The sequence below is a fragment of the Gorilla gorilla genome, chromosome X, assembly GCF_029281585.2.
Source record: "Gorilla gorilla gorilla isolate KB3781 chromosome X, NHGRI_mGorGor1-v2.1_pri, whole genome shotgun sequence".
In the NCBI taxonomy this organism is placed as follows: domain Eukaryota; kingdom Metazoa; phylum Chordata; class Mammalia; order Primates; family Hominidae; genus Gorilla; species Gorilla gorilla.
The window spans coordinates 59,535,903-59,562,113 of NC_073247.2; the positions used below are offsets into that span (position 1 = coordinate 59,535,903).

At 55.6% G+C, this 26,211-nt stretch overlaps 3 protein-coding genes across 12 annotated transcripts; 2 read left to right on the forward strand and 1 right to left on the reverse strand.

Moving 5' to 3' along the window:
• Positions 1-1,173: 1,173 nt before the first annotated feature.
• MAGIX (MAGI family member, X-linked) lies at positions 1,174-5,107 on the forward strand. 7 transcript variants are annotated; one of them, XM_019018926.4, is made up of 6 exons: positions 1,174-1,414; positions 2,260-2,406; positions 3,183-3,265; positions 3,339-3,566; positions 3,666-3,837; positions 4,550-5,107. In XM_019018926.4, the coding sequence occupies exons 1-6, from the start codon at positions 1,366-1,368 to the stop codon at positions 4,873-4,875; spliced, it is 1,005 nt and encodes a 334-aa protein (XP_018874471.2). In that variant the 5' UTR covers positions 1,174-1,365; the 3' UTR covers positions 4,876-5,107. The 7 variants fall into 7 exon arrangements, with proteins under 7 accessions (XP_018874471.2, XP_055231736.1, XP_055231734.1 ...); XM_055375761.2 differs by having other exon boundaries at positions 1,176-1,414; positions 4,565-5,107; XM_055375759.2 differs by lacking the exon at positions 1,174-1,414 and having other exon boundaries at positions 1,860-2,406.
• Positions 5,108-10,259: 5,152 nt separating this feature from the next.
• On the forward strand, positions 10,260-13,540 carry PLP2 (proteolipid protein 2). The gene is made up of 5 exons (XM_004064141.5): positions 10,260-10,562; positions 11,597-11,749; positions 11,856-11,951; positions 12,788-12,878; positions 13,123-13,540. Exons 1-5 carry the CDS (start codon positions 10,467-10,469, stop codon positions 13,143-13,145), a joined length of 459 nt encoding a protein of 152 aa, XP_004064189.3. The 5' UTR covers positions 10,260-10,466; the 3' UTR covers positions 13,146-13,540.
• Positions 13,253-24,929, reverse strand: PRICKLE3 (prickle planar cell polarity protein 3). 4 transcript variants are annotated; one of them, XM_063703165.1, is made up of 10 exons: positions 24,650-24,704; positions 23,014-23,099; positions 22,568-22,682; positions 22,124-22,307; positions 18,141-18,254; positions 17,699-17,836; positions 16,720-16,923; positions 16,441-16,627; positions 15,351-15,650; positions 13,253-14,713 (listed from the first exon to the last, which is right to left on the reverse strand). In XM_063703165.1, exons 4-10 carry the CDS (start codon positions 22,229-22,231, stop codon positions 14,124-14,126), a joined length of 1,641 nt encoding a protein of 546 aa, XP_063559235.1. In that variant the 5' UTR covers positions 22,232-22,307; positions 22,568-22,682; positions 23,014-23,099; positions 24,650-24,704; the 3' UTR covers positions 13,253-14,123. The 4 variants fall into 4 exon arrangements, with proteins under 4 accessions (XP_063559235.1, XP_055231732.1, XP_030861600.1 ...); XM_055375757.2 differs by lacking the exon at positions 24,650-24,704 and adding an exon at positions 23,215-24,296; XM_031005740.3 differs by lacking the exon at positions 22,568-22,682 and having other exon boundaries at positions 24,650-24,929.
• Positions 24,930-26,211: the final 1,282 nt, after the last annotated feature.

Here is a 26,211-nt window from a genome sequence, read left to right on the forward strand (position 1 = left end):
CTCTGCCTCCCAAGTAGCTGGGATTAAGTCACCTAACACCACGCCTGGCTAATTTTTGTATATTTTAGTAGAGATGGGGTTTCACCATGTTTGCCAGGCTGGTCTTGAACTCCTGAACTCAGGTGATCCACTCGCCTTGGCCTCCCAAGGTGCTGGGATTAGAGGCGTGAGCCACTGTGCCCAGCCATAAATATATATGTTAAAGCTCTAACCTCCAATGTGACTGTATCTGAAGATAGCTTCTTTAGGAGGCAACTAAGGTAAAATGAGGTCACTAAGGTGGAGCCCTAACCAGATAGGACTGTGACCTTATAAGAAACAGAAGAGAGAGATCTCTCCCTGTCTCTGTGTGTGTCTCTCTCACGCCTTTACTCTCCTTCACTCTCTTAATTCCATGTGAGGACACAGCAAGAAGGCAAGCATCTGCAACCCAAAAGGAGAGACCTCACCAGGAACCAAATTGGCTACCACCTTGATCGTGGACTTTCCGGCTTCCAGAACTGTGAGAAACTTATGTTGTTTAAACCACCCAGTCTATGATATTTTGTTACAGTAGTTCTAAATGAATAAGACAGGAAATAAAGCTGCTATGAATATTTGTAAGACAAGGCTGTGTAAATGTATGCTTTCTTTTAGATAAATACGCAGGAGTGGAATGGCTGGCTCATATGTGTACGCTTAATTTTTAAAGACACTACCAAACTGTTTTCTAAAGTTGCAGGCCGGGCGCGAGTGGCTCACGCCTGTAATCCCAGCACTTTGGGAGGCTGAGGCGGGCCTCGCCTGTAATCCCAGCACTTTAGGGAGTTCGAGACCAGCCTGACCAACATGGAGAAACCCCGTCTCTACTAAAAATACAAAATTAGGGGGGCGTGGTGGTGCATGCCTGTAATCCCAGCTACTCAGGAGGCTGAGTCAGGAGAATCACTTGAACCCGGGAGGCAGAGGTTGCAGTGAGCCGAGATCGTGCCATTGCACTTCAGCCTGGGCAACAAGAGCGAAACCCTGTCTCTAAATAAATAAATAAAGTTGCAATATCATTTTACATTTCCACCGGCGGTATAGGAGTTCCATTTCCTCCATATCTTCAGCAACAGTTGGTATTGTCAGGCTTTTAAATTCTAACTAGGACCTTTAGTTAACAGAGTGCGGCGCCTGCAGCAGAGTGAGGCCAAGCACTCCTCCTGGCTCCTACAGCCAGGCCTCCTTGCTGGCCGCCAGGTAGGTCACCGCGCGGGTCCGGGAGCCAGGCACGGGACCCGCCAGCTTCAGCCTCCAGGGCCTGGGCGGGCCGCCAGGTGAGCGCGCCCCAGAGCTCAAAATTCGTAGCTGGCTGCCCTGCGTCCACCCGGCGGACTACTGGCCATGGAGCCGCGCACAGGGGATGCCGCGGACCCTAGGGGGAGCAGAGGAGGTACAGGGATTGGGGTCATTGGGGAAGGACAGGGCGAGTCGCCGCCACCCTCGTCCCGCCTGTCTGCTCCACACCTTTTCCTTCTGACAGGTGGTAAACAGAGCGGCTCTGGCGCCCAAGTGGCGGTGGCAGGGGGCAGGGGCCCAGCGATGGAGGCTGGGCTGGAGGTCCCCTACCCACACCCACACACGAGGGAAAGGGCCGCGCACCAGAGCAGGGGAGGGGCTCTCAGAAGTCTCCAGGGAGACGTGCGGATGTGCGGGGAGGGGTCTGCCCGTAGTCACTGGGGACACCTGGGCACTCAGGGTCTGTAGTGAACTGGGGGGAGGGGAGCTGGGGGCCCCTGGGGACCTGTGGAGGGGGACTCTGGAGGTATGTGGGCCATGGGGGGAACAGGCCCTCTGAGGGAATTCATGGGGGTAGCAGGGGTTGCCTAGGATACTTAGACGGGGAATTGGGGGTTCCGGGGCTACGGGGTCAGGCCGTGTTTTCCCAGGATATCTGGGGAAATGGGTCCCCTGAGATATCGCGGGCGAAGAGTTGGGCATCCAGGGTGATTAGGGGGCAGTCGAGGACCTCACGGGGTGTTCGGAGGTGTCCAGGACTATTGCAGTCAAACAGCGATCTCCAGGGACACCGTGGGAGCAAGCGGGGGTGCACCGGCTACCCGCGACGGTCGGGGATCGCGTGAGAGGGGAGGGACAGCAGTGACCTCCGAAACTACCGAGGGAGTGGCCAGGGGTCGCCGGGTATCCTGAGGGGCATTTCTAGTCTTTGAGCGTCCGGAAGCATGGGGGTTGGCGGAGGCCGATGGTCGGCGTTGACCTGTCCCCTCTTGCGCGCAGGCCGCGGCCCCTCCCCGCTCGCGGGCCCTAGCGCCCGGCAGCTCCTGGCGCGGTTGGACGCGCGCCCCCTGGCGGCGCGAGCTGCGGTCGACGTGGCAGCGCTGGTACGCAGGGCGGGCGCCACATTGCGCCTGCGCCGGAAGGAGGGTGCGTGACTGGCGAAGGGCCTCCGCTGGGGTTGGGTTCGGAGAGGAGTTGGGTTCAGTGGGGCAGGCCTGGGGGGTCAGCAGCTACTGCCCTGTCTTGGGTGGGGCCAAGGGGCGCGACTTGGGGCGGGGATCGGAGGGTGCTTCGAGTGGGAGGAGCCTTGGGGTTATTCTAGCATATTCCTTGAGGGTTATTGCAGTAGGCGAGGGCTAGATTAGATGAGAGTGCGGAACTGGACCCCCGTTCTGGCGGCGGTCCTTTTTGAGGAGGCAGGGCCTGGAGAGTGCTTGGGGGGAGGGCACGCAGCGAAGGGGCAGGCCTGAAATGTGAGTCACGGGGGTGGAGCCTATAGTCCCATGGGGGCGGGGCTTGAGATGTCAGGAATGGGATGAGGGTTAGAGGCTAATTAGAGGGCGTGCTATGGAAGGTTCAGGAGCCAAATTTTGGAGTAGCATTCTCCAGGGTGGGCCGAATGGTGTTATTTGAGGGATGTGTTCTGCGTGTTATTAGAGGGAGATAGGAAGGCCTGGAAGATTATTCACATGGCTGAGCCCAGGATTGTTTATTTAGAAGGTGGGGTCAGAACAGTTATTTGTTTGGGCTGAGAACCTTTAAGATTACTTGAGGGGATGGTGCGTAAATGGTGGGCCAGTTTGTATATGAGCTGCAGGGGCAAGACAAGTAGATGAGGCTAGAATGTTAACTCAGGGAACAGGTCCTAGGTAGTTTCCATGGCATGTCCCCCAACAGCCCTCTCCACTGCTTTTATCTCCCAGCTGTTAGCGTGCTGGACTCTGCAGACATAGAGGTCACAGACAGTCGTCTGCCTCATGCCACTATTGTGGATCACCGGCCCCAGGTACCATCTCATCCTTCTATCGGAGGCCACCTGCCTCAGGGCAAACTATGTACACCTGTGTCCTTTATTCCAGCACCGTTGGTTAGAGACATGTAACGCGCCTCCCCAAGTGATCCAGGGTAAGGCACGTAGTGCTCCGAAGCCATCCCAGGCCTCTGGTCATTTCTCTGTGGAGCTGGTCCGCGGTTACGTAGGCTTTGGCCTCACCTTAGGTGGGGGCCGGGATGTAGCTGGGGACACTCCGCTGGCCGTGCGCGGGCTGCTGAAGGATGGCCCAGCACAGCGCTGTGGTCGTTTGGAGGTGAGCCCTGAAGCCCCTTCCACTGGTAGGTGCTATCCCTGCCTTTGTTGGAGTGCTCTCCTTTTGCCTTTCCAACACGACTGCATTGCACTCCTCCAGGTCGGGGACCTCGTGCTCCACATCAACGGAGAGTCAACGCAGGGCCTCACCCATGCCCAGGCCGTGGAGCGGATCCGAGCTGGAGGCCCCCAGCTCCACCTGGTTATTCGTCGGCCTCTGGAGACCCACCCTGGCAAGCCTCGAGGGGTGGGAGAGCCCCGAAAAGGAGTTGGTGGGTTTCCCAAGGGAGAGAAGTCAGAGATCAGTGAGGAGAAGGGAGAGGTTCACAGAGTGGAGAAGCTGAGATTCTGGGTGGGAAGGGTTTGGTGGTCTCTGTGGGGAGGGTCTGCAAGAGGTCATGGTATTCTCACAAGTAGGGGCAGGGAGGGGTACAGGGTCCCAGGATAGGAATAACGTGTGGGCAGGGAGGGGTGTCAGTCCCGAGGATAGGAACTTCGGAGGGTGGGTTTTCCAGGTACTGGGGGGAGAGAAGGGAAGGGGTCTAGGATAAAAGCAAGTGTTTGGAAGGAAGGGTCTTAGTTCTCAGAGGCGAAGGCAGAGTGGATCTTAGCCGGGGGAAAATGGGATGGGGATCCAGAGAGTAGGGGGTCTAGTTCTGAAAAACAAAGGGTCGGTGGTTTGGGAGTCAACGGAGGTGGGATGAGAGAGGAGAGAGCAGGGGCTCCTAGATGAGCGGGGTTTGATTTCCTTTGGAGATTGTGGGAAATGATTTCTGAGGGGCATGTTCTGGATCCAGGAGGGGAGGGGTCTCGGGAAAGGAGGTGTCGGGGTTGTGAGGGGTGGTGCTGATCCTAGAAGGCCTGGAGGGGAGATTTCTCTAAGGGTCAGGGTCTCATCTCCCGCAGCCTTTGGGTTCTCCTGTCCATCCTCAGCCAAAGGCCTGGATTTCCCTTCCCTACTTCACCACCCAATCTAATCCGTAGTCCCGTCATGGCCAGATCGCAGCCCAGATCCTGGAGGGCCGGAGGTAACGGGGTCTCGCAGCAGCAGCACTTCCCTAGTTCAGCACCCTCCATCCCGGACGACGCTCAAGAAGACCCGGGGCAGCCCGGAGCCTAGTCCAGAGGCGGCCGCCGATGGCCCCACGGTTTCTCCTCCTGAGCGCCGCGCTGAGGATCCCAACGACCAGATCCCGGGTTCCCCGGGGCCCTGGCTAATGCCCAGCGAGGAACGGCTCTCGCGGGCCCTAGGGGTCCGGGGGGCAGCGCAGCTCGCTCAGGAGATGGCAGCCGCAAGGCGGAGACACTGAGCCTACCTCTGACGCGCGGGGCTCACTAGTTACCGCCCAACCTGGATCCGGCGCGTGTGGCCGCTGGGCACTTGGCACCTCCCCGAGAGCTTCCACTTGGTTTGGTCCCCCCACCCGCTGCGCAGTGGCTCTGCCCACACTCCCCTCGCAGCGTCAGTGGTACGACCCTTCCAGCCGGCTAGCCTGCGCTTCTGGTTCTGGGAGGGGGAGGTAATAAAATGGTTCGATCCGGTCTTGACTTGCTAGGCGCTCGAGGCGGGGTGGGGCTGCCCAGGCCACTCTGTAAAGGAGCAGGTGGGTCGATCCTGCTTGAGTAATCGCTGACGAGCTTCGTCCTGCTGCTTTCCTGCTTGCACATGTTATCTTTGCTTCTGCTGGTCCTCAGTCTGGCGTGCTTTCCTTTTCTCTTCGCCGTCTCCTGCTCCTCTCCTTATTCATTAATTTCACCTTTTTGGAGGTGTACAGGGTCTCACACATAAATTATTGTGCATGGCATGGAGAATGCAGAGGTGAGCCTGTCGTGGCGGGACTGCACCAGTGTATCCACAGTCCTGTCTCGGAATCATACAGACCCTCAGCTGACGTCGGGATAGCAAGGCTAGAAGCCTAGAAGCAGGGCAGCTTCCTTCGCCAGAGGCCTGCGGTCTCCCACTTCCGGCCTAGTCTGCCAGCTTTTGCTGGCACGTAGGCTACCACTCTCCGGGCACCGGCTGGGGCCCTGGAGCCCCCTTTGGGGCGGAGTGGGGAAGGTGTGAGTCAGCGCCCCTGGACGGGCCGGGCTAAAAAAAGGCTGTTAGAACCTTTGGGCCGTGCCCCCATTTTCCGTACATGGTGAAGAACTGCAGCCGGGCTTGTGTGCACACGCCACACACTGGGCGTTCCCGGCACGGGAGAGGCCCAGAGTTTCCTTCACCCTGGGAACAGAGCCCTACAGCCAGGGCTTATATGGCCAGCGGGACTCCAACCGGGGTAGCCGCGAGGAAGGCGCTGGCAGAGGACAGAAATGTCCAGTCACCTCCGCTGTCACCACATCCTGAGCACTCGGCCCCATCCCCCCACAGGAGGGAAGCTGTGGTCTGACGGAATGGGCAACTTTCGCCCCTGTGGGGAGGGGACGGGGAAGGAAGAAAGAATTTAAAGGACCGGAATGCGAGAGTCCAGGTGGCCTTGGAGAGGAAAGAGGAACGGTGAAGACAAGCTGCGAGAGCTGGGAGCTGGAGGGTGAAGAGGTGAACACTTGAGTGGTTAGAGCTGTAGATAGACATTGTGGGGAAGTGTGGCAGGGTGGCTTCCAGCTACCCCTGACTTAGAGCCTGGTGGAGGTGTGGTTCTTCAGAAGTCAGCAAAGGGCTCAAGAGCCCCAGTCCTATAAATACAGTCACACCCAGGAGACTAATAATAGTAACCCCAGCCACCATGTACTTAGTTTTATCCCTGCTACTGGCTTTATTGCAATATTTATTTTCATCTACAATAGTTGCACATCTACTCAACTATCCGAATATGTCCATTTCGCAGAGGAGGAAAGTGAGGCCCAGGGAGTGCAGATAGGTAGAGAGAGGAGGGTCAAAGTACGATTTAATCAAGGCCTGATTCCCAAGTCTGTCCTCTTAATTTCACCTGCATTGACAAGTATTAATTGAACCCCAACTGTATATGTTGCACTGTGCTAGGTACTGTGGAGATGCTGGAGGAACAAGACATAAAATTTCTTTGTGTAGCTGATGTATGTAATGAGGGTAGACAGATGTCAGACAAAAAAGACAAGAAAATGAATTAATAAAAAACCAGGCCAGGCGTGGTGGCTCACGCCTGTAATCCCAGCACTTTGGGAGGCCGAGGCTGGTGGATCACGAGGTCAAGAGTTCAAGAGCAGCCTGGCCAAGATGGTGAAACCCCGTCTCTACTGAAAATACAAAAATTAGCCAGGTGTGGTAGCAGGTGCCTGTAATCACAGCTACTCGGGAGGCTGAGGCAGAGAATTGCTTGAACCCAGGAGGTGGAGGTTGCAGTGAGCCAAGATGGCACCACTGCACTCCAGCCTGGATGACAGAGCAAGAATCAGTCTCAAAAAAAAAAAAAAAAAAAAAAAATTCAGGCCAGACATGGTGGTTTGTGCCTGTAATCCCAGTACTTTGGGAGGCGGAGGCGGGTGGATTGTTTGAGACTACGAGTTTGATACCAGCCTGGGCAACATAGACCTTGTCTCTACAAAAAGTTTAAAAATTAGCTGGGAGTGGTGGCTCATGCCTGTAGTCCCAACTACTTGGGACACTGAGGTGGGAGGATCACTTGAGCCTGGGAGGTCAAGGCTGCAGTGAGCCATGATTGCACCATTCCACTCTAGCTGGAGTGACAGTGAGACCTTATCTCAAAAAAAAAAAAAAAAAAAGGCCAGGCACGTGGCTTACATCTGTAATCCCAACACTTTGGGAGGCCAAGGCAGGCGGATCACCTGAGGTCAGGAGTTCGAGACCAGTCTGACCAACATGGAGAAACCCCATCTCTACTAAAAATACAAAATTAGCCTGGTGTGGTGGCACATGCCTGTAATCTCAGCTACTCAGGAGGCTGAGACAGAAGAATCGCTTGAACCCGGGAGGTGGAGGTTGCGGTGAGCCAAGATTGTGCCATTGTACTCCAGCCTGGGCAGCAAGAGCGAAACTCCTTCTCAAAAAAAAAAAAAAAAAGACAATTTCAGAGAGAAGTGAGAGTCATGAAGCTATGAAGCTAGCAAAAGGAGGTTACATTGTGGGAGACGATGGTGAGCTTCTGGCCTCTTTGAAGACATAACTTTTGAGCTGCAACCTGAATGACCAGAAGCCAGGTATATGAAGCACTGAGTGAAGGGCATTGACAGCAGGGGGAATAGCAAGTGCAAAGGTGTTGAAGTGGAACCAGGTTCATCTTGTTTCAGAAATTCAGACGTGTCCTCACAGAGTTGGAAAGCACATACTCATCACTAGGAAAAGTATGTTTCATCCCTTCCACTATTCACTCACTCTTCCGGCAACCGGGGCTGAAAGAGGGGAGCTCTTTCCTTAGTTTTGAGGGGCCCTGTGTTGGCAGAGAGAGCAGGCAGTCCCTTGGGTTGAATCCTCCTGGCCATCCAGTTATGATTCTCCCCCACTTCAAATGAGATGAGAATAAAAACAACTTCTAGTCTGGAGAGTGTGTCCCTCAGGGTACCTCTGGGATCCTGATTCCAGGAGACCAGATGCATGTCTTAGATGCAGAAATTAAGGCTGAGCTGGGGGAAATTACTTGCTCAAAATAACGCACTTAGCCAGGCGCAGTGGCTCACACCTGTAATCTCAGCACTTTGGGAGGCCAAGGCGGGAGAATTGCTTGAGGTCAGGAGTTCAAGACCAGCCTGAGCAACATAACGAGACCTTGTCTCTACTAAAAAATAAATAAATACAAACAAAGTGTCTACAAATGTCACCCAGCCTTGCACCCCAGGAGCCATCCATTCATCTTGCCAATCCCCTAGAAATAAACTTTCCTATTCCTCATGTACGATTGTGCTGACTGGCCCCTCTCTTCAGAACCAGGAAACTGAGGCCCAACATTTAGGGCCAGGACTTCCTTGGGATTGCAGAACACAGAATCAGACCTTGGGCTCTCTGGGCTCTAACACTATTGCAAAATATGTTTTTTAAAAATAGAGACAAGCTCTCACTACGTTGCCCAGGCTGGTCTTGAACTCTTGAGCTGAAGTGATTCTCCTACCTCGGCCTCCCAAAGTGCTAGGATTACAGGCATGAGCCACTGCTCCTGGCCTTGGGCTCTAACACTAGAAACAATGCTTGCCCTATTTCTGAGCAACTCAATGCTCACCAACCCCTATTCTCACACAGCCTTTACACTGGCAGGGTCTTATTCTCATCACTGCTCAGAGGTTTATTCCACTGTCCACAATCCATTATCCAAAAACAAAAAGCTCTGGAAACTGATGGTTTTCCCACAAGATAGGCACTATTTGGTTACAAAACCTGACCTGATCTAACGAGGAACAATTTTCTTTCTTCCTTTCTTTTTGTTTTTCCTTTTTTGGAGACAGGGTCTTGCTCTGTTGCCCAGGCAGGAGTGCAGTGGTCTGATCATGGTTCACTGCAGCCTTGAACTCCCGGGCTCAAGCAATCCTCCCACCTCAGCCTCCCGAGTAGTTGGGATTACAGGCACATGCCACCATGCCTGGGCTAATTTTTTTCTTTTTTCTTTTTTTTTTTTTTTTTGAGACGGAGTCTTGCTCTGTCGCCCAGGCTGGAGTGCAGTGGCGCAGTCTTGGCTCACTACAACCTCCACCTCCCAGGTTCAAGCGATTCTCCTGCCTCAGCCTCCTGACTAGCTGGGATTATAGGTGAGCGCCACCACACCCGGTTCATTTTTTGTGTATTTTTAGTAGAGACGGGGTTTCACCATGTTGGACAGGCTGGTCTCGAACTCCTGACCTCGCGATCTGCCCACCTCGGCCTCCCAAACTGCTGGGATTACAGGCTTGAGCCACCGCGTCCGGCCGCCTGGGCTAATTTTTAAAATTATTTGTAGAGATGAGGTCTCACTATGTTGCCGAGGTTGATCTCCAATTCTTGGGCTCAAGCGATCCTCCCACCTGAGGCTCCCAGAGTGCTGGGATTACTGGCATGAGCCACTGTGCCCAGCCGAGGAACACTTTTCAATCCTTACCCAGTTATTGTGAACGTTCATACCTTTTCTTGAAGAAATACCGTTTTTGTTGTTGTTGTTGTTTTTGAGACGTGGTTTCGCTCTTGTTGCCCAGACTGGAGTGCAATGGCATGATCTTGGCTCACCGCAACCTCTGCCTCCCGGGTTCAAGCGATTCTCCTGCCTCAGCCTTCCGAGTAGCTGGGATTACAGGCATGCGTCACCGTGCCTGGCTAATTTTTGTATTTTTAGTAGAGATGGTGTTTCTCCATGTTGGTCAGGCTGGTCTTGAACTCCCGACCTCAGGTGATCCACCTGCCTCGGCCTCCCAGTGTTGGGATTACAGGCGTGAGCCACCGCGCCTGGCCCTTTTTTTTTTTTTTTTTTTTATAACGCGGCAGCTCCAAACCCCGCTGAGAGTATATGCACGGGAAAACTTTCTGAAATCAAAAATATTCTGAGTTCTGGCAACATACTGGGCCCCAAGTCTTTCGGATTTAACTCTGCCTCGGCCGTTTTATTCAGTTAAGGAAACTGAGTCACTCCATCCCAAAGCCAGATTCCCGCGGTTCTAAGCTGAAGCTGTCTCGGGTGCATTTGCATTCCAAAAAGGCGAAGGGTCCCGCTATTACTGCTCCTGGTACCTGGAGCTGCCAAGCACCCCTGCGATGGGGCGCCCCGGGGGCTGTGCGCCAGGCTGGGAGTATCCTTGGGGGGCGGGGCGAGGGGGCTTCCGGGGCGGCAGCCACCTGGCCCGGCTCCGGCCCCGCCCGCGTCAGCTCTGCGCGGTGATTCACTCCCTCCTTCGCCCCGGGGCCCCCTTCCCGGCCAGACGGCGGGCAAGACAGCTGGGTGTACAGCGTCCTCGAAACCACGAGCAAGCGAGCAGATCCTCCGAGGCACCAGGGACTCCAGCCCATGCCATGGCGGATTCTGAGCGCCTGTCGGCCCCTGGCTGCTGGGCCGCCTGCACCAACTTCTCGCGCACTCGAAAGGGAATCCTCCTGTTTGCTGAGATTGTGAGCGTTCTGGGGCAGGCGCGTGGGCAAAAGCGGGATGGGGTGGCTGGACCATGCGGAACTGGATGGTCCGGGTGAGGCAGGCACTTGGCCGGGGCGCTCGGCAGTGGGGTGCAGGTGGGTGGGTTCACGGTGGAGGCCCGAAACCCGGGGCGCAGGGCGAGTCGGTGGGGTTTGACGAAGGTTGTTGAGATCTGGTGGTCCCCGGGGTGAAGCAAGGAGCCTCTAACGCATACGGAGGGCTACGTGGGGACAGCCTGCGTGAACTCATCAGTGGACGCATCGAAGGGGTCCCAGGGTGCTGGGAAGTGGGGGCCTCCTGTGGCAGGGCGTGGCGCGGCCTGGGCACAGGAGGGCGGGCTGGCAGCGCGCCCAGGGGCAGGGCCTGTTGGGGTGGGCCCCCCCGCCCCGCGCTAGTCCCGCGGTGTAGAGCGCCCCGCCCTTCGCCAGTTCTTCCTCGCCCTTCTGAGGCCGGGCGGGATGTCCTTAGCTTTTCGGGGTTTCCACCCTTCTCAAAGTGGGCGCCGCCTTTGAGTCACTTGTAAAAGGGGTGCGGCGCCTTTAACGGAGTCCTGCCTCTCTGGTGTCACTCTCACCGCTTCCCAAAGGGGTTGCTGGGGGAACCGCGTGTTCCGCCCCGGTCAAGGCCACAAAGCTGGCGTCAGCGGGGCTCACAAAACACCTGGCAGCGCCACTCCCCTCAGGCTGCCCGTATCCTAGAAGGGAAAAGAGGAGGAAACTGAGGCACCCAACTCTACTCCTTACTTGTTGGGTGACCCTGGCCAAGCCATTAAACCTCTCTGTGCCTCAGTTTTCTCGTCTATAAATTAGAAAGAGTAATAATAGTACCCAGAGCATTAGATTGTCGTGATGATTGAATTTGGAACACAGTGAGCACATAAAAAGTGTTTAGCTATTATTGTATGTCATTTCCCCAGCCCTCGTAGGCATCTCAGTATGGGACCCCCAATTTAAACCAATCTTCTCAGCCCTGGTTGCTGATTGAGGTCCCCTTTCCCATGTCACCCTTCCAGATATTATGCCTGGTGATCCTGATCTGCTTCAGTGCCTCCACACCAGGCTACTCCTCCCTGTCGGTGATTGAGATGATCCTTGCTGCTATTTTCTTTGTTGTCTACATGTGTGACCTGCACACCAAGATACCATTCATCAACTGGCCCTGGAGTGTGAGAAGGGGTCCACAATGGCAAGACCAGGGAGGGGTCTGGGCAGTTAGGATTGTCGGGGAACTGTGGTTGCTGACTTCCCTCTTCTCCTCCCTACACCTCACAGGATTTCCTCCGAACCCTCATAGCGGCAATCCTCTACCTGATCACCTCCATTGTTGTCCTTGTTGAGAGAGGAAACCACTCCAAAATCGTCGCAGGGGTAAAGGCCATGGGAGCAGCTCTGAAGCACAGAGCGAAGGGTTTGAGGAGCCAGGGACCATTTCTGCCTTTGCTTCTGGCAGAAATCGTGTGACCCACAGCAAGTCACACTTGTCCTCAGGCATGGAGGAAAGTCTGGCCCAGGACTTGGTTTTGCCTCCCAAGGTCTTCATTTGCTGTGAAGGGCAGTCCCTTGTCAGACACAAGGACCTTGGTGAGAGGTACAAACAGGCGGCCCCTTTGTCAACGCACTAGACTACCATCTGCAAGAACTTTGTCCCAAATGTAGTAGAAATTGGGGCCGGGCGCAGTGGCTCATGCCTGTATTCCCAGCACTTTGGGAGGCTGAGGCCGAGGCAGGCAGATCACTTGAGGTCAGGAGTTCAAGACCAGCCTGGCCAACATGGCGAAACCCCATCTCCACTAAAAATACAAAAATTAGCCGGGCGTGGTGGTGGGCGCCTATAGTCCCAGCTACTCAGGAGGCTGAGGCAGGAGAATCACTTGAACCCAGAAGACAAAGGTTGCAGTGAGCCAAGATCATGCCACTGCACTCCAGCCCCAGTGACAGATGGGTGACAGAGTGATACTGTGTCTCAAAAAAAAAAAAAGTATGAATTGAATTGTGCCCCCTACTGGCCTCCCTGTGTTGAGAGGTATAGGAGGAGGGAGAGTGGGGTAGGATGCACTCTCTTGGCCTTTCCCTGGCTTACCAACCCGGTGCTTGAGTCCCATCCTGCATGGGGCAGGTGCTGGAGGTGGTGGATACAAGAAGATAAGAGACTGAGTAACCTGACCAGCTAATCTAAACCCCCTCACTCCTATCCTGTCCCCCAGGTACTGGGCCTAATCGCTACGTGCCTCTTTGGCTATGATGCCTATGTCACCTTCCCTGTTCGGCAGCCAAGACATACAGCAGCCCCCACTGGTAAGTGTGTGTGTGTGTTGGTTGGGGGTAAGGGGGTTGCTGAGAGGGCAGAGGGAAAAAGGAAAGGGATCTCTTAAAGGCACGAATGCCAACTCTGGTCTCGTATTGGTACTTACGGCTTTTGTACCAATAGGTACCATAAGCTTCGGTATTCTTGTGTGTAAAATGTTCACGGACTTTGGATCTTGTTTTAAAAAATGGGCATATAGATTCAGCCAATGCTTTCTCTTTTCCTCACCTGCAGACCCCGCAGATGGCCCGGTGTAGGCGAACTTCCCTCATTTCTCTCTGCAATCTGCAAATAACTCCTCCATTGAAATAACTCCTCCCCACCCCAACAACAACATTCCCAGCAGACCAACTCCCACCCCCTCTTTGAGGTAAAAGTGCCTTTATTGGGAGACTTTTGTCTTCCAGCCTGCCAATCAACCCTCCTGGGTGTGGCCACCATATGCGTGTGCCTAGGTCCTCCTTCTGCACGATCCAATAGGAGACACCAGTTCTGACTGAACCATGCCCCCACCTAAGTCACAAAATGAGGGAAGTGGGGAGTTAGATTTCAGAGTCCAGGCCCTAGGTTGGGACCCACTCCAAATAATCTCCTCGGTGTGGGTGGTGGTTCTATAGAGGGATAAGTGAATAATAAACATTGTTAAAATATACGATAATGAATAAAGTAATCCTTTCATCAAATGTGGGTAAATTTCAAGCATCAGGAGGCGGAAATGGAGTGGAAACAGCTGGGGCAAGGAGGCAAAGAAGCCAGGCCTGTTTTACAACAAATATTAAATTACTTCAATAATACAAACGAGAGGCCCGGTGCAGTGGCTCATGCCTGTAATCCCAGTCCTTTGGGAGGCTGCGGGAGGATTGCTTGAGCCCAGGAGTTCTAGACCAGCCTGGGCAACATGGCAAAACCCCATCTCTACCAAAAAATTAAAAAATTAGCTGGGAACGCTGACACGAGCCTGGAGTCCCAGCTACTTGGGAGGCTGAGGTGGGAGGATAGCTTGAGCCCAAAACTTTTGAGGCTGCAGTGAGCCCTGATCACACCACTGCACTCCAGCCTGGGCAATAGGGCAGACCAAGTCTCTAAAACAGAAACAAAAATAGAAACAAACAGATAAAGGAGGGAGGAAGAGGATTTATGACTTAGGTTGTGGGGGCGGGGCGTGGGGGTGAGGGGTATGGGCCTCATCATCTACTCTGACTGGAGAATGGAGCCCCCTCCAGGACGGCCTGCCTTCAAGCCACGATGCAGTTCTTGTCTCGGGCCTGACGAGGCATCCCTGGGCGAGAGTCCCTGGGGAGCGATAAAGATGGGGAGTTGAAGGTCTCCGTTGCAGTGTCCCGAGCAGGCATGGGCCTGCACAAATGCGGGGGCAGAGGGATGCGCTCTCCTAGGAAGAAGCCATCATCCTCTGACGATTCGGAACTGGAACTGGAGGGCGAGCTGGAGCAAGATTCCGAGTCTGACCCTGATCCCGCGTCACATTGATAGTGGCGACGTCTGCTTGGGTGGCGGTTGTGATGGTGATGGTGATTATGATGGTGGCGGCGACGGCTGGGGGCCCTGGGTGGGGGACTGCGTGGCCTGCGGCGCTGGGCCGGGGGTGCACTGAGGGTCCGGCGCGGACCTCCTTCAGACACCAGAGGGTCGCGGAAGCTGACGCGTGGGGTGCTCTGACGACCGAAGGCACTATCATCCGGGCGCAGGTTAGGCTGGCCGGGGGACTCTGGGGGCGGCTCGGGGACACTGCGGAGCCCCAGTTCCGGCATGGAGTGGCGGTGGGGAGCCCCTCTCAGAAAGCGGGAGGGCTCCTCAGGGCCTGTAGCTGTTAAGGGGGAGACAGAGTGACTCCTTGTATCTGCCCTCCCACTGGCCCCCTCCTAAGAGGAGGCCTGCGGAAGGGCCTTCTTTCCTCCAGTAAGACTGGGAAAGTGGGGGCAGGGGTCGGAGAATGGCAGGGAGGTGGGAAGTCTGGGAAGTGTGAGGCCTGGAGCAGGCTCTGGGTGTTGAGAGGGTTGGAAGGAAGAACACGGAGCAAGATGGGACTGGTGTGGGGGGCGTGGCCAGGGCACCCGGGGTGGCTTCGGACGGAAGAGGTGTGGCATAGGCTGGAGTAGATTTGGTTTGCGATAAAAGGGGTGGGGCCTGACTGCAGAGGATGAAGGGTGACCGGCTGGAGAAGAGGAAGAGGAACTTGGGGTCAAGCAGAGACAAGTTGAGGTAGGGGACCAGCCCTGTATTGACAGGGTGGAACCAGGGTTCATGAGGCGGGTGTAGTTTGGGATGGAAACCAGGCCTGGACTGGTGTGCGGAAGGAGGATGAGCTGAGAAATGGGCGGGGCCCAGGGATACAGCAGGTGAAGGGCCTGGGCGAGTCAAGAAGGAAGGGCCAGGGCTGAGGCAGGGGCAAGGACGTAGGGGTGACTGGGCTGTGGCTGGGTGTGGCTAGAGGGTTAGCTCACCTGGCGCTAACTCTGTGCTGGTGCCTTTGGTGGTGGTCTCTGATGCCCCCTCCACAGCAGAGAAAGAGGCTGTGGAGGCTGCAAGTGGGGCTGTGACAGTGCCGGCACTCCAGCTGCGGCGGCTCGGCCCTGGAGCTGTGGGCTCGGACCCAAGGCTGCAGGCTCGAGAGCAGAAGATTAGGCCTCGGCGTGGCAGGAATGGGCGGCCCAGCAGGGCCCGCCCACAGCGACTACAGCAGAAGCAGCGGTCTGAGGCATGCCAGTGCTGGCCCTCGTAAGCCATCTGGCCTTGGTCCAGGCCTGTGGGGAACGACGAGGGGGAAAAACTGAGGCAGAACCCCCAGGCGTAACCCCACCCCTCGTGAACGAGTCCCTTCTCAAGAAGAGGTGGGGAATCTGAGGCAGGGCACCCCTGGGTGACTTCCTCCATCCTCCAGAATGGCGCCCTTTTGGAGAAAGCAGGAAACAGGTTTTGGTTCTCTCCTGGAGACTGGCTGGTGAACCTCTCTCTCACTCCTCCCTTTCTTTCCCAGGGTGCTCTCTCCCAGAGTGGGGTGGGCATTGGACTCTAAGATTCGGGCCAGGCTTAGACATTAAGGGGTGGCTCCAAGTGGAAGGAGAATGGAAGGCTGGGCCTGAAGAGGAGGCCTGGCTGGTGGGGGCAGGGCTTAGCAGGTGGGGAGTGGCCCTGTTGAGAAAGGAGTGGTTCTCAGAGGATAGGGTGTAGCTAGAAGCTAGGCCTGACTTAGGTTGATACAGGAGAGTGGAGGAGAACGGGGCACAGCTTGGGGTGGTAGAGGCTAGGAGTAGGGCGAGCCCTGGGGCTGGAATTAGAGCACCCTCTGGAGGTGGGTGTAGACATGTGGTGGTGGCCTAGCATTGTGTTAGGTGGGGTTTAGAAAGCATGGCATAGTGGGGACATTGGGAGTGGGACTTGCAACCAAGCGTACAGGTCTATAGTGTTGGGGCTGGACAAAGTACAGGGCACAGTGGAGGATGGGGCCTGGAGGACAGGAGGAGTCCTGGTGGGGTAGGACTGTGGCCCAGCTGTCCATCCATCCCTCTGTCCAGTCCCACAGCATTCACCCACCGATGTGCTCCCCACAGCCATCACAGTACTCCGCATGGCGGGCCTCGTAGCAGGCGCAGCAGTGGGGGCGGCTCTGACGCATGACATAGCGCTGCCCTCCTAGTGAAGCTTCACACTCAAAGCAGCAGAAGTGATCCATGTGCCAGTGGCGGCCCTCAGCCTCCGTGCACTCAGGGGAGAAGATGATCTGGAGGGCGCAGGCCATCTGTGGCTGTCAGATGAGCCTGCTCCTGGCCCTGCCCACCCTCCACTCCCACCCCTGGGCAGGGAGGCCCAAACCTCGTCACAGGCTTGGCAGCGTGGACGCAGGCATTCGGCATGGTGACGCCCGCAGTAGACCTTGCCAGCATGGTAGAAGTAGATGAGGTCAACCAGCAGTTCCTGGCACGTGGTACACACGAAGCACTGTGGGTGCCAGCAGGCACCCAGGCCTGCACGGCTGGCAAACACTGCGATGTCCCCACCTCCAATCTGCTTTCCGCACTGCCATGAGACAAGCACCAAGATGGTTACCATCACTGTCACCAAGATGGTCAGATGGATGGGGTCAGCCAAAGTATGTTACACTTGGGCCTTTCCCACAGTGAAACTTTGTGATCAGCCCTACCCACGGGGTAACTTTGACACAGGCCCTGCCTATACCAGGGATGGGGTTGGGCGGTACCTTAGAGACTGACCCTGCTCATGAGGGAAGCCGTAGAGACAGGCCCTACCCATGGTGGGTGGCCTTATAGGCAAGCCTCCCTCATCAGGGGTGGGGAAGACAGACAGGCCAGGCCTAGTGGGGGAAACCACAGAGATAGTCCCCACCCACCGGGACCTTAGCAATAGATCTCACCTAACAGTAGGATCTAAGGACAGGCCCTGCTTACCACTGGGCCCTGCAGACAGGCCCTGCCACTGTGGGTCAGCTCTTGAGGACAAGTTCTGACCACAGGAGGACCAAAGAGATAGCCCATGCCCCATGTCCACTGCACAGAGGGGGAGAAAAACACACTAAGGCCTCCTTACAGACAAACCCCACACGACAGTGGGATTGATGGGACAGGTCCCTGTCCACCAGGGGTTGCCTTAGAGACAGTCCCTGCCCAACAGTGAGATGTGAGGAACAGACCCCGCCCACAAGAGGGGACCCTAGAGACACCTCACTGGGGCTTAAGTGGCAGGCCTCATCTTCCCAGTGCTTGGAAGATGTGTCCTGCTCCCCAGGGCTTGGAGCAGAGGCACTGCTCACTCGCTGAGGCCCTCCACGGCTCACCTCCTCACAGATGGCCCCAGTGATGGTCACCGGGAAGATGCGCACGATGCCACGCCCCAGATTCTCCCGCTTCCGCTGCTGGCTAAAGGCTCGGAGCTCTTTCCTTTCCTCCTCTTCCAGTGCTGTGCAGTACTGTGCCTGGGAGGAGAAGGCATCTCCCAGGCTCCTCCCTTGACGCCTGTCCCTGCCCCTCTTCCAGACTTCATCCATGCCCCGAAAGTTTACTTCTAGGTCTTTCTATAGATGGTGCCTCCTGCCTGAAGTAACCACCTCTTCTTCCAAGGCCCAGCTGTGGTTTTGCCAAGGAATGTCCCCTGATGACCCCTGCCTGTCTGGACCACTCACCTCAGATCAGCTCACCTTTCCTCCTCTGACCCTGCCCTGCATTGGCCCAGGCTGTGTGCTGTGCCTGGCATGCCCTTCCTGTCTTCTCTCTCCTCACCTCACTGTCGTGTGGGGGCAGCTGGTGCAGCAGCTGCTTGATCCTGTATTTCTCCCCAGGACTGTTGACGTAGGGGACCTTGTCCTCTGGGAGGCAGCTGAAAAATTGATATACCTGGGAGGACATAGGAGTGGGAGAAAACAACTGAAATGAGAGGTGAGTTGGGATGCAGTGAGATGGCGGGTCCCCATTTCTCTGAGAAAATGAAAGGCATTAGGAGGGACCTTCTGACTCCCCCATCTCTCCTTCCTAAAGGCGGATCATTTCCCTCAGCTCCCAAACACGCTGAGGGTTCCTGCATGTATTGACCTCACTTCCTCCTCCAGCTGCTGATCACCTTTTTTTTTTTTTTTTTTTTTTTTTTGAGACGGAGTCTCTCTCTGTTGCCCAAGCTGGAGTGGCGCGATCTAGGCTCACTGCAACCTCCGCCTCCTGGGTTCAAGCGATTCTCCTGCCTCAGCCTCCTGAGTAGCTGGGATTACAGGCACACCACCATGCCCAGCTAATTTTTTATTTTTAGTAGAGACAGGGTTTCACCATGTTGGCCAGGCTGGTCTCGAACTCCTGACCTCAAGTGATCCGCCTGCCTTGGCCTCCCAAAGTGCTGGGAATACAGGCGTGAGCCACCGTGCCCAGTCTACTGATCCACTTTTCTTTTTCCCTTTACAGGAAAATTCCTCAAAAAGTTATGAGCACTTGTGTTCACTCCACTTCCTGTCCCTCCAATCTCTCTTGAGCCTACTTGAGGCAGGCTTCCACTCCCATCCCTCTTCCAAAGCTGTCAAGGTCATCGATGACTTCCCCATTGTTAAAATCATTGTTCAGGTCTCAGTCGTCATCAGACTTGATGATGGTAGCACTGCACCGAGCTGACCACTCTCTCTTCCTGGAAACACTTTCTTCCCTTGGCTTCCAGGACACCACACAGTCCAGGTTTTCCTTCCACCTTATTGGCTGCTCCTTCTTTGTCCCTGTTTTGGCTCCTCCTCAACTAGCTGACCCCTAAATGCAGGAGGATCCTAGGACTCAGCTCTTGGTCCTCTTGCCTCTGTCTACATTCAATTTCTTGGGAATTACATTCAACCTTATGGCTGTAAATATCATCTATTTGGCTGGCTAATGTGTCACCTCCAGCCTGTGACACATAATGACAAACACATACGTCCAGCTCTGTAACTTATCCCTTGAGTTCCAGGCAATGTGGCTATTTAGATGTCTAACAGGCATCTCAAACTCCAGATGGCCAGAACCAAACTTATGCTCTTACCCCTCAAACTGCTCCTGTCTTGGCCTCTCCCACATCAGTTAATCTACCTATCCTCAGGGTCATCTTTCACTCCTCTTTCTCCCACCCCCACAAGCAAATCCTCTGAGTGCTACTTCCAAAATATAGGCTGGGTGCTGTGGCTCACACCTGTAATCCCAGCACTTTAGGAGGCCCAGAGGGGAAGATAGCTTGAGCCCAGGAGTCCAAGACCACCCTGGGCAACATGGCAAAACCCCATCTCTACAAAAAATACAAAAATCATCCAGGCGTGATGATGCGTGCCTGTAGTCCCAGCTACTTGGGAGGCTGAGGTGGGAGGATCACTTGAGCTCAGGAAGTTGAGGCTGCAGTGAGCTGTGATTGAGCCACTGCACTCCAACCTGGGAGACAGAGTGAGACCCCCCCCCTCTATATATATATGTACGTATAATTATTATACGTATATTATTTACGTAAATTATATACATAAAATAATTATTTTATATATACGTATATAGATGTATACATATGTGTATATATACGTGTATATATATACACGTATATATGTGTATATATACGTATATATGTGTATATATACGTATATATATATACGTGTATATATATATATATACACACACACATATATATATATTAAATAATTATTTATTAAACGGAATTTTGCTCTTGTTGCCCAGGCTGGAGTGCAATGGCATGATCTGGACTCACCGAAACCTCCGCCTCCCGGGTTCAAGCGCTTCTCCTGCTTCAGCCTTCCAAGTAGCTGGGATTACAGGCATGTGCCACCACGCCTGGCTAATTTTTTTGTATTTTTAGTAGAGACGGGGTTTCTCCATGTTGGTCAGGCTGGTCTCAAACTCCCGACCTCAGGCGATCTGCCCGCCTAGGCTTCCCAAAGTGGTGGGATTACAGGCGTGAACCACTGCACCCAGCCTATTTTTTTTTTTTTTTGAGACAGGGTCTTGCTCTGTCGCCCAGGCTGGAGTACAGTGGTGCAATCTCAGCTCACTGCAACCTCTGCCTCCTGGGTTCAAGGAATTCTTGTGGCTCAGCCTCCCGAGTAGCTGGGATTACAGACATTTGCCACCATGCCAGACTAATTTTTGTATTTTTAGTAGAGATGGGGTTTCACTATGTTGGCCAGGCTGGTCTCAAACTCCTGACCTCAAGTGATCCACTCGCCTCGGCCTCCCAAAGTGCTGGGATTACAGGTGTGAGCCACCATGCTGGCCTTTCTGTCTGTCTGTCTGTCTCTCTCTCCATATATATATAACTCCTTGCACTGCCAGTGCCATCATCATCAGGTTCCTCACTGGTCTCCTGATTCCACCCTTATTCCTCCAGGCTGTCCTCTGCTGACAACCCTCTTGCGACTTTCCCTTTCATTCACAGGCAAAGCCAAAGTCCTCTCCATAGCCCCTGCCACATCTCTGACCTCATCTCCAGCTGGTCTCCCCCTTGCTCACTCTGCGCCAGCAGCACTGGCCTTGCCATCCCTTACATATGACAAGCACACGCCTGCCTCAGGGCCTTGGCATTAGCCATGCCCTTTGCCTGTGTGAATCGCTGTAACCTTAGATGTCTGCATGGCTCACTTCTCACCTCCTTTCGGGCAGCTCAACCATTAAATTCTCACAGAGGCTTATTCTGGGCACCCTATTTACAATTCTAGCATCTCTCTCCCTCCCTCTCTCTTTCTTCACCCCACCTTCCTTGCTTTTTAATTCCATAGCACTTACACCATCTGACATATATTTACAGGTTTGCTTATTGGGTGTTCCTCCTTTCCAGAATCTACCCTCTGCCTGGGCAGATTTTTTTTTTTTTTGAGAAGTATCACTCTGTTGCCCAGGCTGGAGTGCAGTGGCACGATCTCAGCTCACTGCAACCTCCGCTTCCTGGGTTCAAACAATTCTCCTGCCTCAGCCTCCTGAGTAGCTAGGATTACAGGTGTGCACCACCACACCCGGCTAATTTTTGTACTTTTAGTAGAGACGGGGTTTTGCCATGTTGGCCAGGTTGGTCTCAAACTCCTGACCTCAAGTAATCCGCCCGCCTCAGCCTCCCGAAGTGCTGGGATTACAGGTGTGAGCCACCGTGCCCGTGGGCAGATATGTTATTTTGTGTTTTGCTCATTGCTGTGTCCTCAGTGCCTAGAACAGTGTCTCACATGCAGTAGGTGCCCCATAACTATGTGTTGAATGAGTCAATCAATGAAGTCATGTGGTGAATGAAGTGCTGGGAGGGTAGAATAGGGAGTGGGGCCATGCATGGTGGCTTGCTCTTGTAATCCCAGCACTTTGGGAGGCCGAGGCAGGATTACTTGAGCCCAGGAGTTCAACATCAGCCGGGGCAACATAGGGAGACCCTGTCTCTACAAAAAAATTTTAAAAATAGCCAGGCAGGGTGGCATGCGCCTGCAGTCCCAGCTACAAGGGAGGCTGTGGTGGGCAACAGAGTGAGACCCTGTCTCAAAAACAATCAATCAAAAATAATAGGATTGGGGTGAACAGGCCCTGAGGAACTGGTCCCTCAGTCACCCAAGGTATGGGGGGCTGACCACTCCTCCATCACAGAGGGGCCAGAAGGACCCTCGGTCTGACTGCACACTCTAGCATAGCCCTAGAAATAGGTTCCCACCTGAGTGTGTGTGTGTGTGTGTGTGAGCATTAGTGTGCACCCACTGGACAGCAAGAGTGGAGGGCTGGCCTCTGGTCACCTGCTCCGGCTTAAGGCCTGGGGGCACCCAGGCATACTCCTCCGATGCACAGCCTGAGTCGTCGTCGGAGATGGAGTGGCGCTGGAAGTCCGAGATTAGCCGACACATGATGCGTTCCAGGTCCACAGGCACCGCGTGCACTGCATGCTCCTCCCGCGGGCATTTGCAATGCTGGCAGATCTTTCTGAGGGGGCCGGGATGGGGGTCAATTACTAAGGGGTTGCCCACCCGAAGCCCTCGGCAGCCCAGGTCCAACGGAAGAGCGGGGACATACAGATTATCACCACCAAAGGTCTGTGAGCGGGGACAGGGATCTGGGCCTGGGGGCGGGGCTGCAGGAGGTGGGCCTATGAGCCAGGGTGTGGCTGGGCTGTGAGCCAGAGGACAGGTCGTGGGGAGTGGGATGCTTTGTGGGGGAACTTTCACTAGACGCAGGCATCTAACCTGTGGTGAGGCTCTGAATTTGTGGGCTCTGAGCCTGTCGGTAGGGCCTGAGTCTGGGGGCTGTAGGCTCTGTTTGTTGGGTGCAGGGCTCCAGCAGGAGGATAGGACGCTCGGCCTGGGAGAGTAGGTCTGAGTCTAAGAGGGGTGCTGGAGGCCAGAGGGCGGCGCTCAGAGTTAGGGACGAAGAATCTCCCTAGGGATGCGACTCAGCGGCTACGGGAGAACACTTCTGGGGGAGGGGCTGCGTAGTGGGTGGAGCTCTCCTGGGAAAGGACTTTGGGGATGAGTCAGGGGGCGGGGCTCTGAATCTGAGCCTGAGGCTCTTTTCCCAACTGAGATCCCTCTGTAGGCGGAGCTCAAGCGTAGGGGCGTGGCGTAAGGCTCCTGGATTTCCCCCCGAAGGCGGAGCTCTGACAAAGGCGAGGCCCTTTAGGGGCGCCACTTACCTCCAGCCGTGGAGCAGGAAGCCGGGGCACTGCTCCCTACAGGAGTTGCAGGGCTGGCCCCGGTCTGGGTCCTCTGCCTCTGGAGGCTGCAGTGGGCGGGGGCAGATGCAGGGCCGGGTGAGGCGCGGAAGCAGGGAAGGAGAAGTCAACGCCCGCCCCTCCACTTCATTGCCCGCGACCGCACGCTGGGGCCTGTCTTACCTGGGCAGCGCTGGGCAGGCTGGGACAGCGCCCAGAGTGCGGGGGAGCGGGACACAACCGAGGCAGAGGCGGGGCAGTTGGAGCCACCTCCTTATATGTCCCCTTTTCAGGGAATTCCCCTTCCTAGGCTGGCCTCGGACCCCCCCTCCCCGTCCGCCCCTAGCCTCAGACACCTCCCACCAGCCTTAGATCCTTCCAGGGCTCAAGCACCTCCCCTATAATTCATTGTACTCTCCCCACTAGAGCACAGAACCCCTACTCTGGGCATCCTCTCCCCGGCCTCATCCCGGTTCCCTCTCCATCTACGCTGCCAGCAGCACTCCAGTTCCACAGGGTAGGAGACGAGACCGCATTCTTCCTTGAGATCCCCACGTGAACCCTGCCCCTCTCTTCAGAAGCTCAGGAGCTCCTCCCCTAAACCCTGGCCTCATGCCCTGATACCCAAGGAACTGGGGACCCTCCCCAGGATCTCAGGAGGCCCCTGCTCCATTCAGAAACCCCCATCCCAAGAAACCTTGGCCTTTACCCATCCTATCCTAGGGCTATTTATTCCTTCTCCGGACCATCAAACCCAGACCCCACATTCCCAGGTCAGAGACCCACTCCAAAGGAAGTGAAAGACCCTCCTATCTAAGAAGTCAAAAACTCCCTTGCTCAGGCGGAACCCTGGAAGCCTTGTCCCCCCAAATCCCAGTCTCTTGACTCTCAGCATTTCGGCATCCCAGGAGTGTAGGACTCCATCCCTCCGTCCACATTCCTCAAAGGTACTGTGTCCTTTAGAAGCTGAGGAGGTCGGCCAGGATCGGTGGCTCACGCCTATAATCCCAGCACTTTGGGAGGCCGAGGTGGGCGGATCACCTGAGGTCAGGAGTTCGAGACCAGCCTGGCCAACATGGTGAAACCTTGTCTCTACTAAAAATACAAAAATTAGGCAGGCACGGTGGCGGGCGTCTGTAATCCCAGGTACATGGGAGGCTGAAGCAGGAGAATCGCTTGAACCCAGGAGGCGGAGGTTGCAGTGAGCGGAGATAGCACCACTGCACTCCAGCCTGGGTGACAGAGATTCAGTCTCAAAAAAAAAAAAAAAAAAAAAAAAAAAGCAGCAGCTCAGGAGGTTCCTGCTCAACCTAAGGCATCAAGACCCAGTTCTCTGGCCCTCAGGATTCCCTCCCACAATTCACAAGAGAGGGGTCCCCACCAGGTCCCAGGAGTGCTGATGAAAGTGTGTGGAGAGGTGATTAGGGGGTTTGGGCCACCAGATCTACACCTTCCTCCATCCATTCGCCTCCAGCAGCCCCAGCCCCAGGTCTGGGAATGCAGGGGGTGGGATTCCCAGATCCTCTGTGGGGCACCTATTCGCTATGCCTATCCATTGCCCCCTCGCCTGGGCCTCAGTTTACCCCCGACCCCCACCGCTGCCCTGACTCCCGCTCACCGCACGCCCGGAGCGGCGCCTCCGGGACCCACGCGCGAACATGGCGCGCCCGGGCAGGGTCAAGCCGGGCCGGGTCAGGCGAATGTAATCCTTGCGACCGTCAGGCCACCGCGCGTCCGGCCTGGGAACTCGGTTCCGTAAACCCGACACCCTCGTGGGAGGAGCGCGCCCCGCAGGGCCCGCCCCCGGGCATGTGGTCTCTCCGCTGCCAGGGCGCCCCCTGCCTAGAGGTGAACTGCACGTAGCCCGGAGTGCCCCGCGGGAAAGGCCTCTGCCCTCCCGCTCCGGGCCGGTGCGGGGCGTCACAAGGCACGACCCCCAGAACCCCGGTGTGCCACGTGGCCTCTCACGGGACCTGGGGCTTGAAGGCTCTGTAGTGGAGGATGGGGAGACTCAGAGGTGGCCAACTGGACTGAGGGGGGTGGCGCGCTAGGGTGCTTGTGTTGACGCTTTGTGTCGATTTATTTCGGATGCTTATTTGGGAGAGGGGTTAAAGACACCTCTTGGCTCCTCCCCACTGGTGAGGTTCCGAGGGTCTCCCCGATGAATGCTGTAACAATGGGCCCCAACCTCACCCGCAGCCCCAGCTGGTGCTCGCTGGGAACCTGGGAACCTGGCCCTAGCCACCAGAGAGCTAGATTTTATACGCACTCCTCCCTTCTCATTCCCCTCTCAGCCAGGCCAGGTTCCAAAGCCCTCCTCCCCTCTCTCCCCTCATCCTTATAAGCCTAGCTGTCCAGCCCCGTCCCCCCACCCCAAGTCTTGAGAAGTAGATCTTAAAGCCTTCCCTCCCCCACCCACATTTTTCTCTCTCCAGTTATCCCCTTCCCCAGCTCAGTTCCAGGGCGGGGAGCCTCTCCTTCACGCTCTCAGGCTTGGCTGTGCCTCCGGGCTGGGGGGAGGGGGTCCCATGGCCTCAGTCAGAACTCGGCCCGGGTCTCTAATTATGCACGGAGACTGCAGCGGCCAGGCCGTTCATCGCGGGCCCCGGGGACCTCTCCCCGCCCCCCATTACACATGTCCCTGTCACTTCCCGTGGAGTGGAGAGGTAAAAGAGAATAACTAATGAACTAAGGAGTCACCCCGGCGCCCCACCTCCCCTCCTTGCCTAACCGGTCTCCCATTTCTCCAGCCTGGGCGGAGGCAGGGAAAGGAGAGACAGTAGGGTCTGAAGATTAGGGATGGGGTCAGGCAATGTGAGGTTTCCTCCTATTCGGACCCCTTGGGGATTTGAGGAGAGGGTTCCACAGGGGCTCGGAAGAGGCTTGGCTAAGGGACCAGAATTAGAACCAACTCCTAGAAAGACCGGGCATTTGGTGGCCAGTAGTGGGAGGGTGAGCAGGGCTACTCAGAGAGTGACAGAGTGATTGGCAGGAGGGGCTTCCCAGAGGATGCTGCTCTGCCTAACACTTTTGAAGGGGCCTGAAATGGTGCAGCAAACTGAACTGCGGTCGGTGGGTCCGGGTGGAGCTTGTTCTCACCACCTCTCCCTCCTTTCTCCCCCGGCCAACCCCCTCCCCGGTGCCCGAAAAAGACACACTGAGAAATCAGAGCCGGGTAGA

Coding starts and splice junctions, on each gene's coding strand:
- MAGIX (XM_055375759.2), top strand. CDS start 2,205: ATGGGGGTTGGCGGAGGCCGATGGTCGGCGTTGACCTGTCCCCTCTTG. Junction 2,407..3,182: donor GCGCCTGCGCCGGAAGGAGG/GTGCGTGACTGG, acceptor TTTATCTCCCAG/CTGTTAGCGTGCTGGACTCT. Junction 3,266..3,338: donor TTGTGGATCACCGGCCCCAG/GTACCATCTCAT, acceptor CCTTTATTCCAG/CACCGTTGGTTAGAGACATG.
- PRICKLE3 (XM_031005740.3), bottom strand. CDS start 24,691: ATGTTCGCGCGTGGGTCCCGGAGGCGCCGCTCCGGGCGTGCG. Junction 22,308..23,013: donor TTCCTGCTCCACGGCTGGAG/GTAAGTGGCGCC, acceptor CGGCCCCCTCAG/AAAGATCTGCCAGCATTGCA. Junction 16,924..17,698: donor CTGGGGCCATCTGTGAGGAG/GTGAGCCGTGGA, acceptor GTCTCATGGCAG/TGCGGAAAGCAGATTGGAGG.
- PLP2 (XM_004064141.5), top strand. CDS start 10,467: ATGGCGGATTCTGAGCGCCTGTCGGCCCCTGGCTGCTGGGCCGCCTGC. Junction 11,952..12,787: donor ACTCCAAAATCGTCGCAGGG/GTAAAGGCCATG, acceptor CCTGTCCCCCAG/GTACTGGGCCTAATCGCTAC. Junction 12,879..13,122: donor ACATACAGCAGCCCCCACTG/GTAAGTGTGTGT, acceptor CCTCACCTGCAG/ACCCCGCAGATGGCCCGGTG.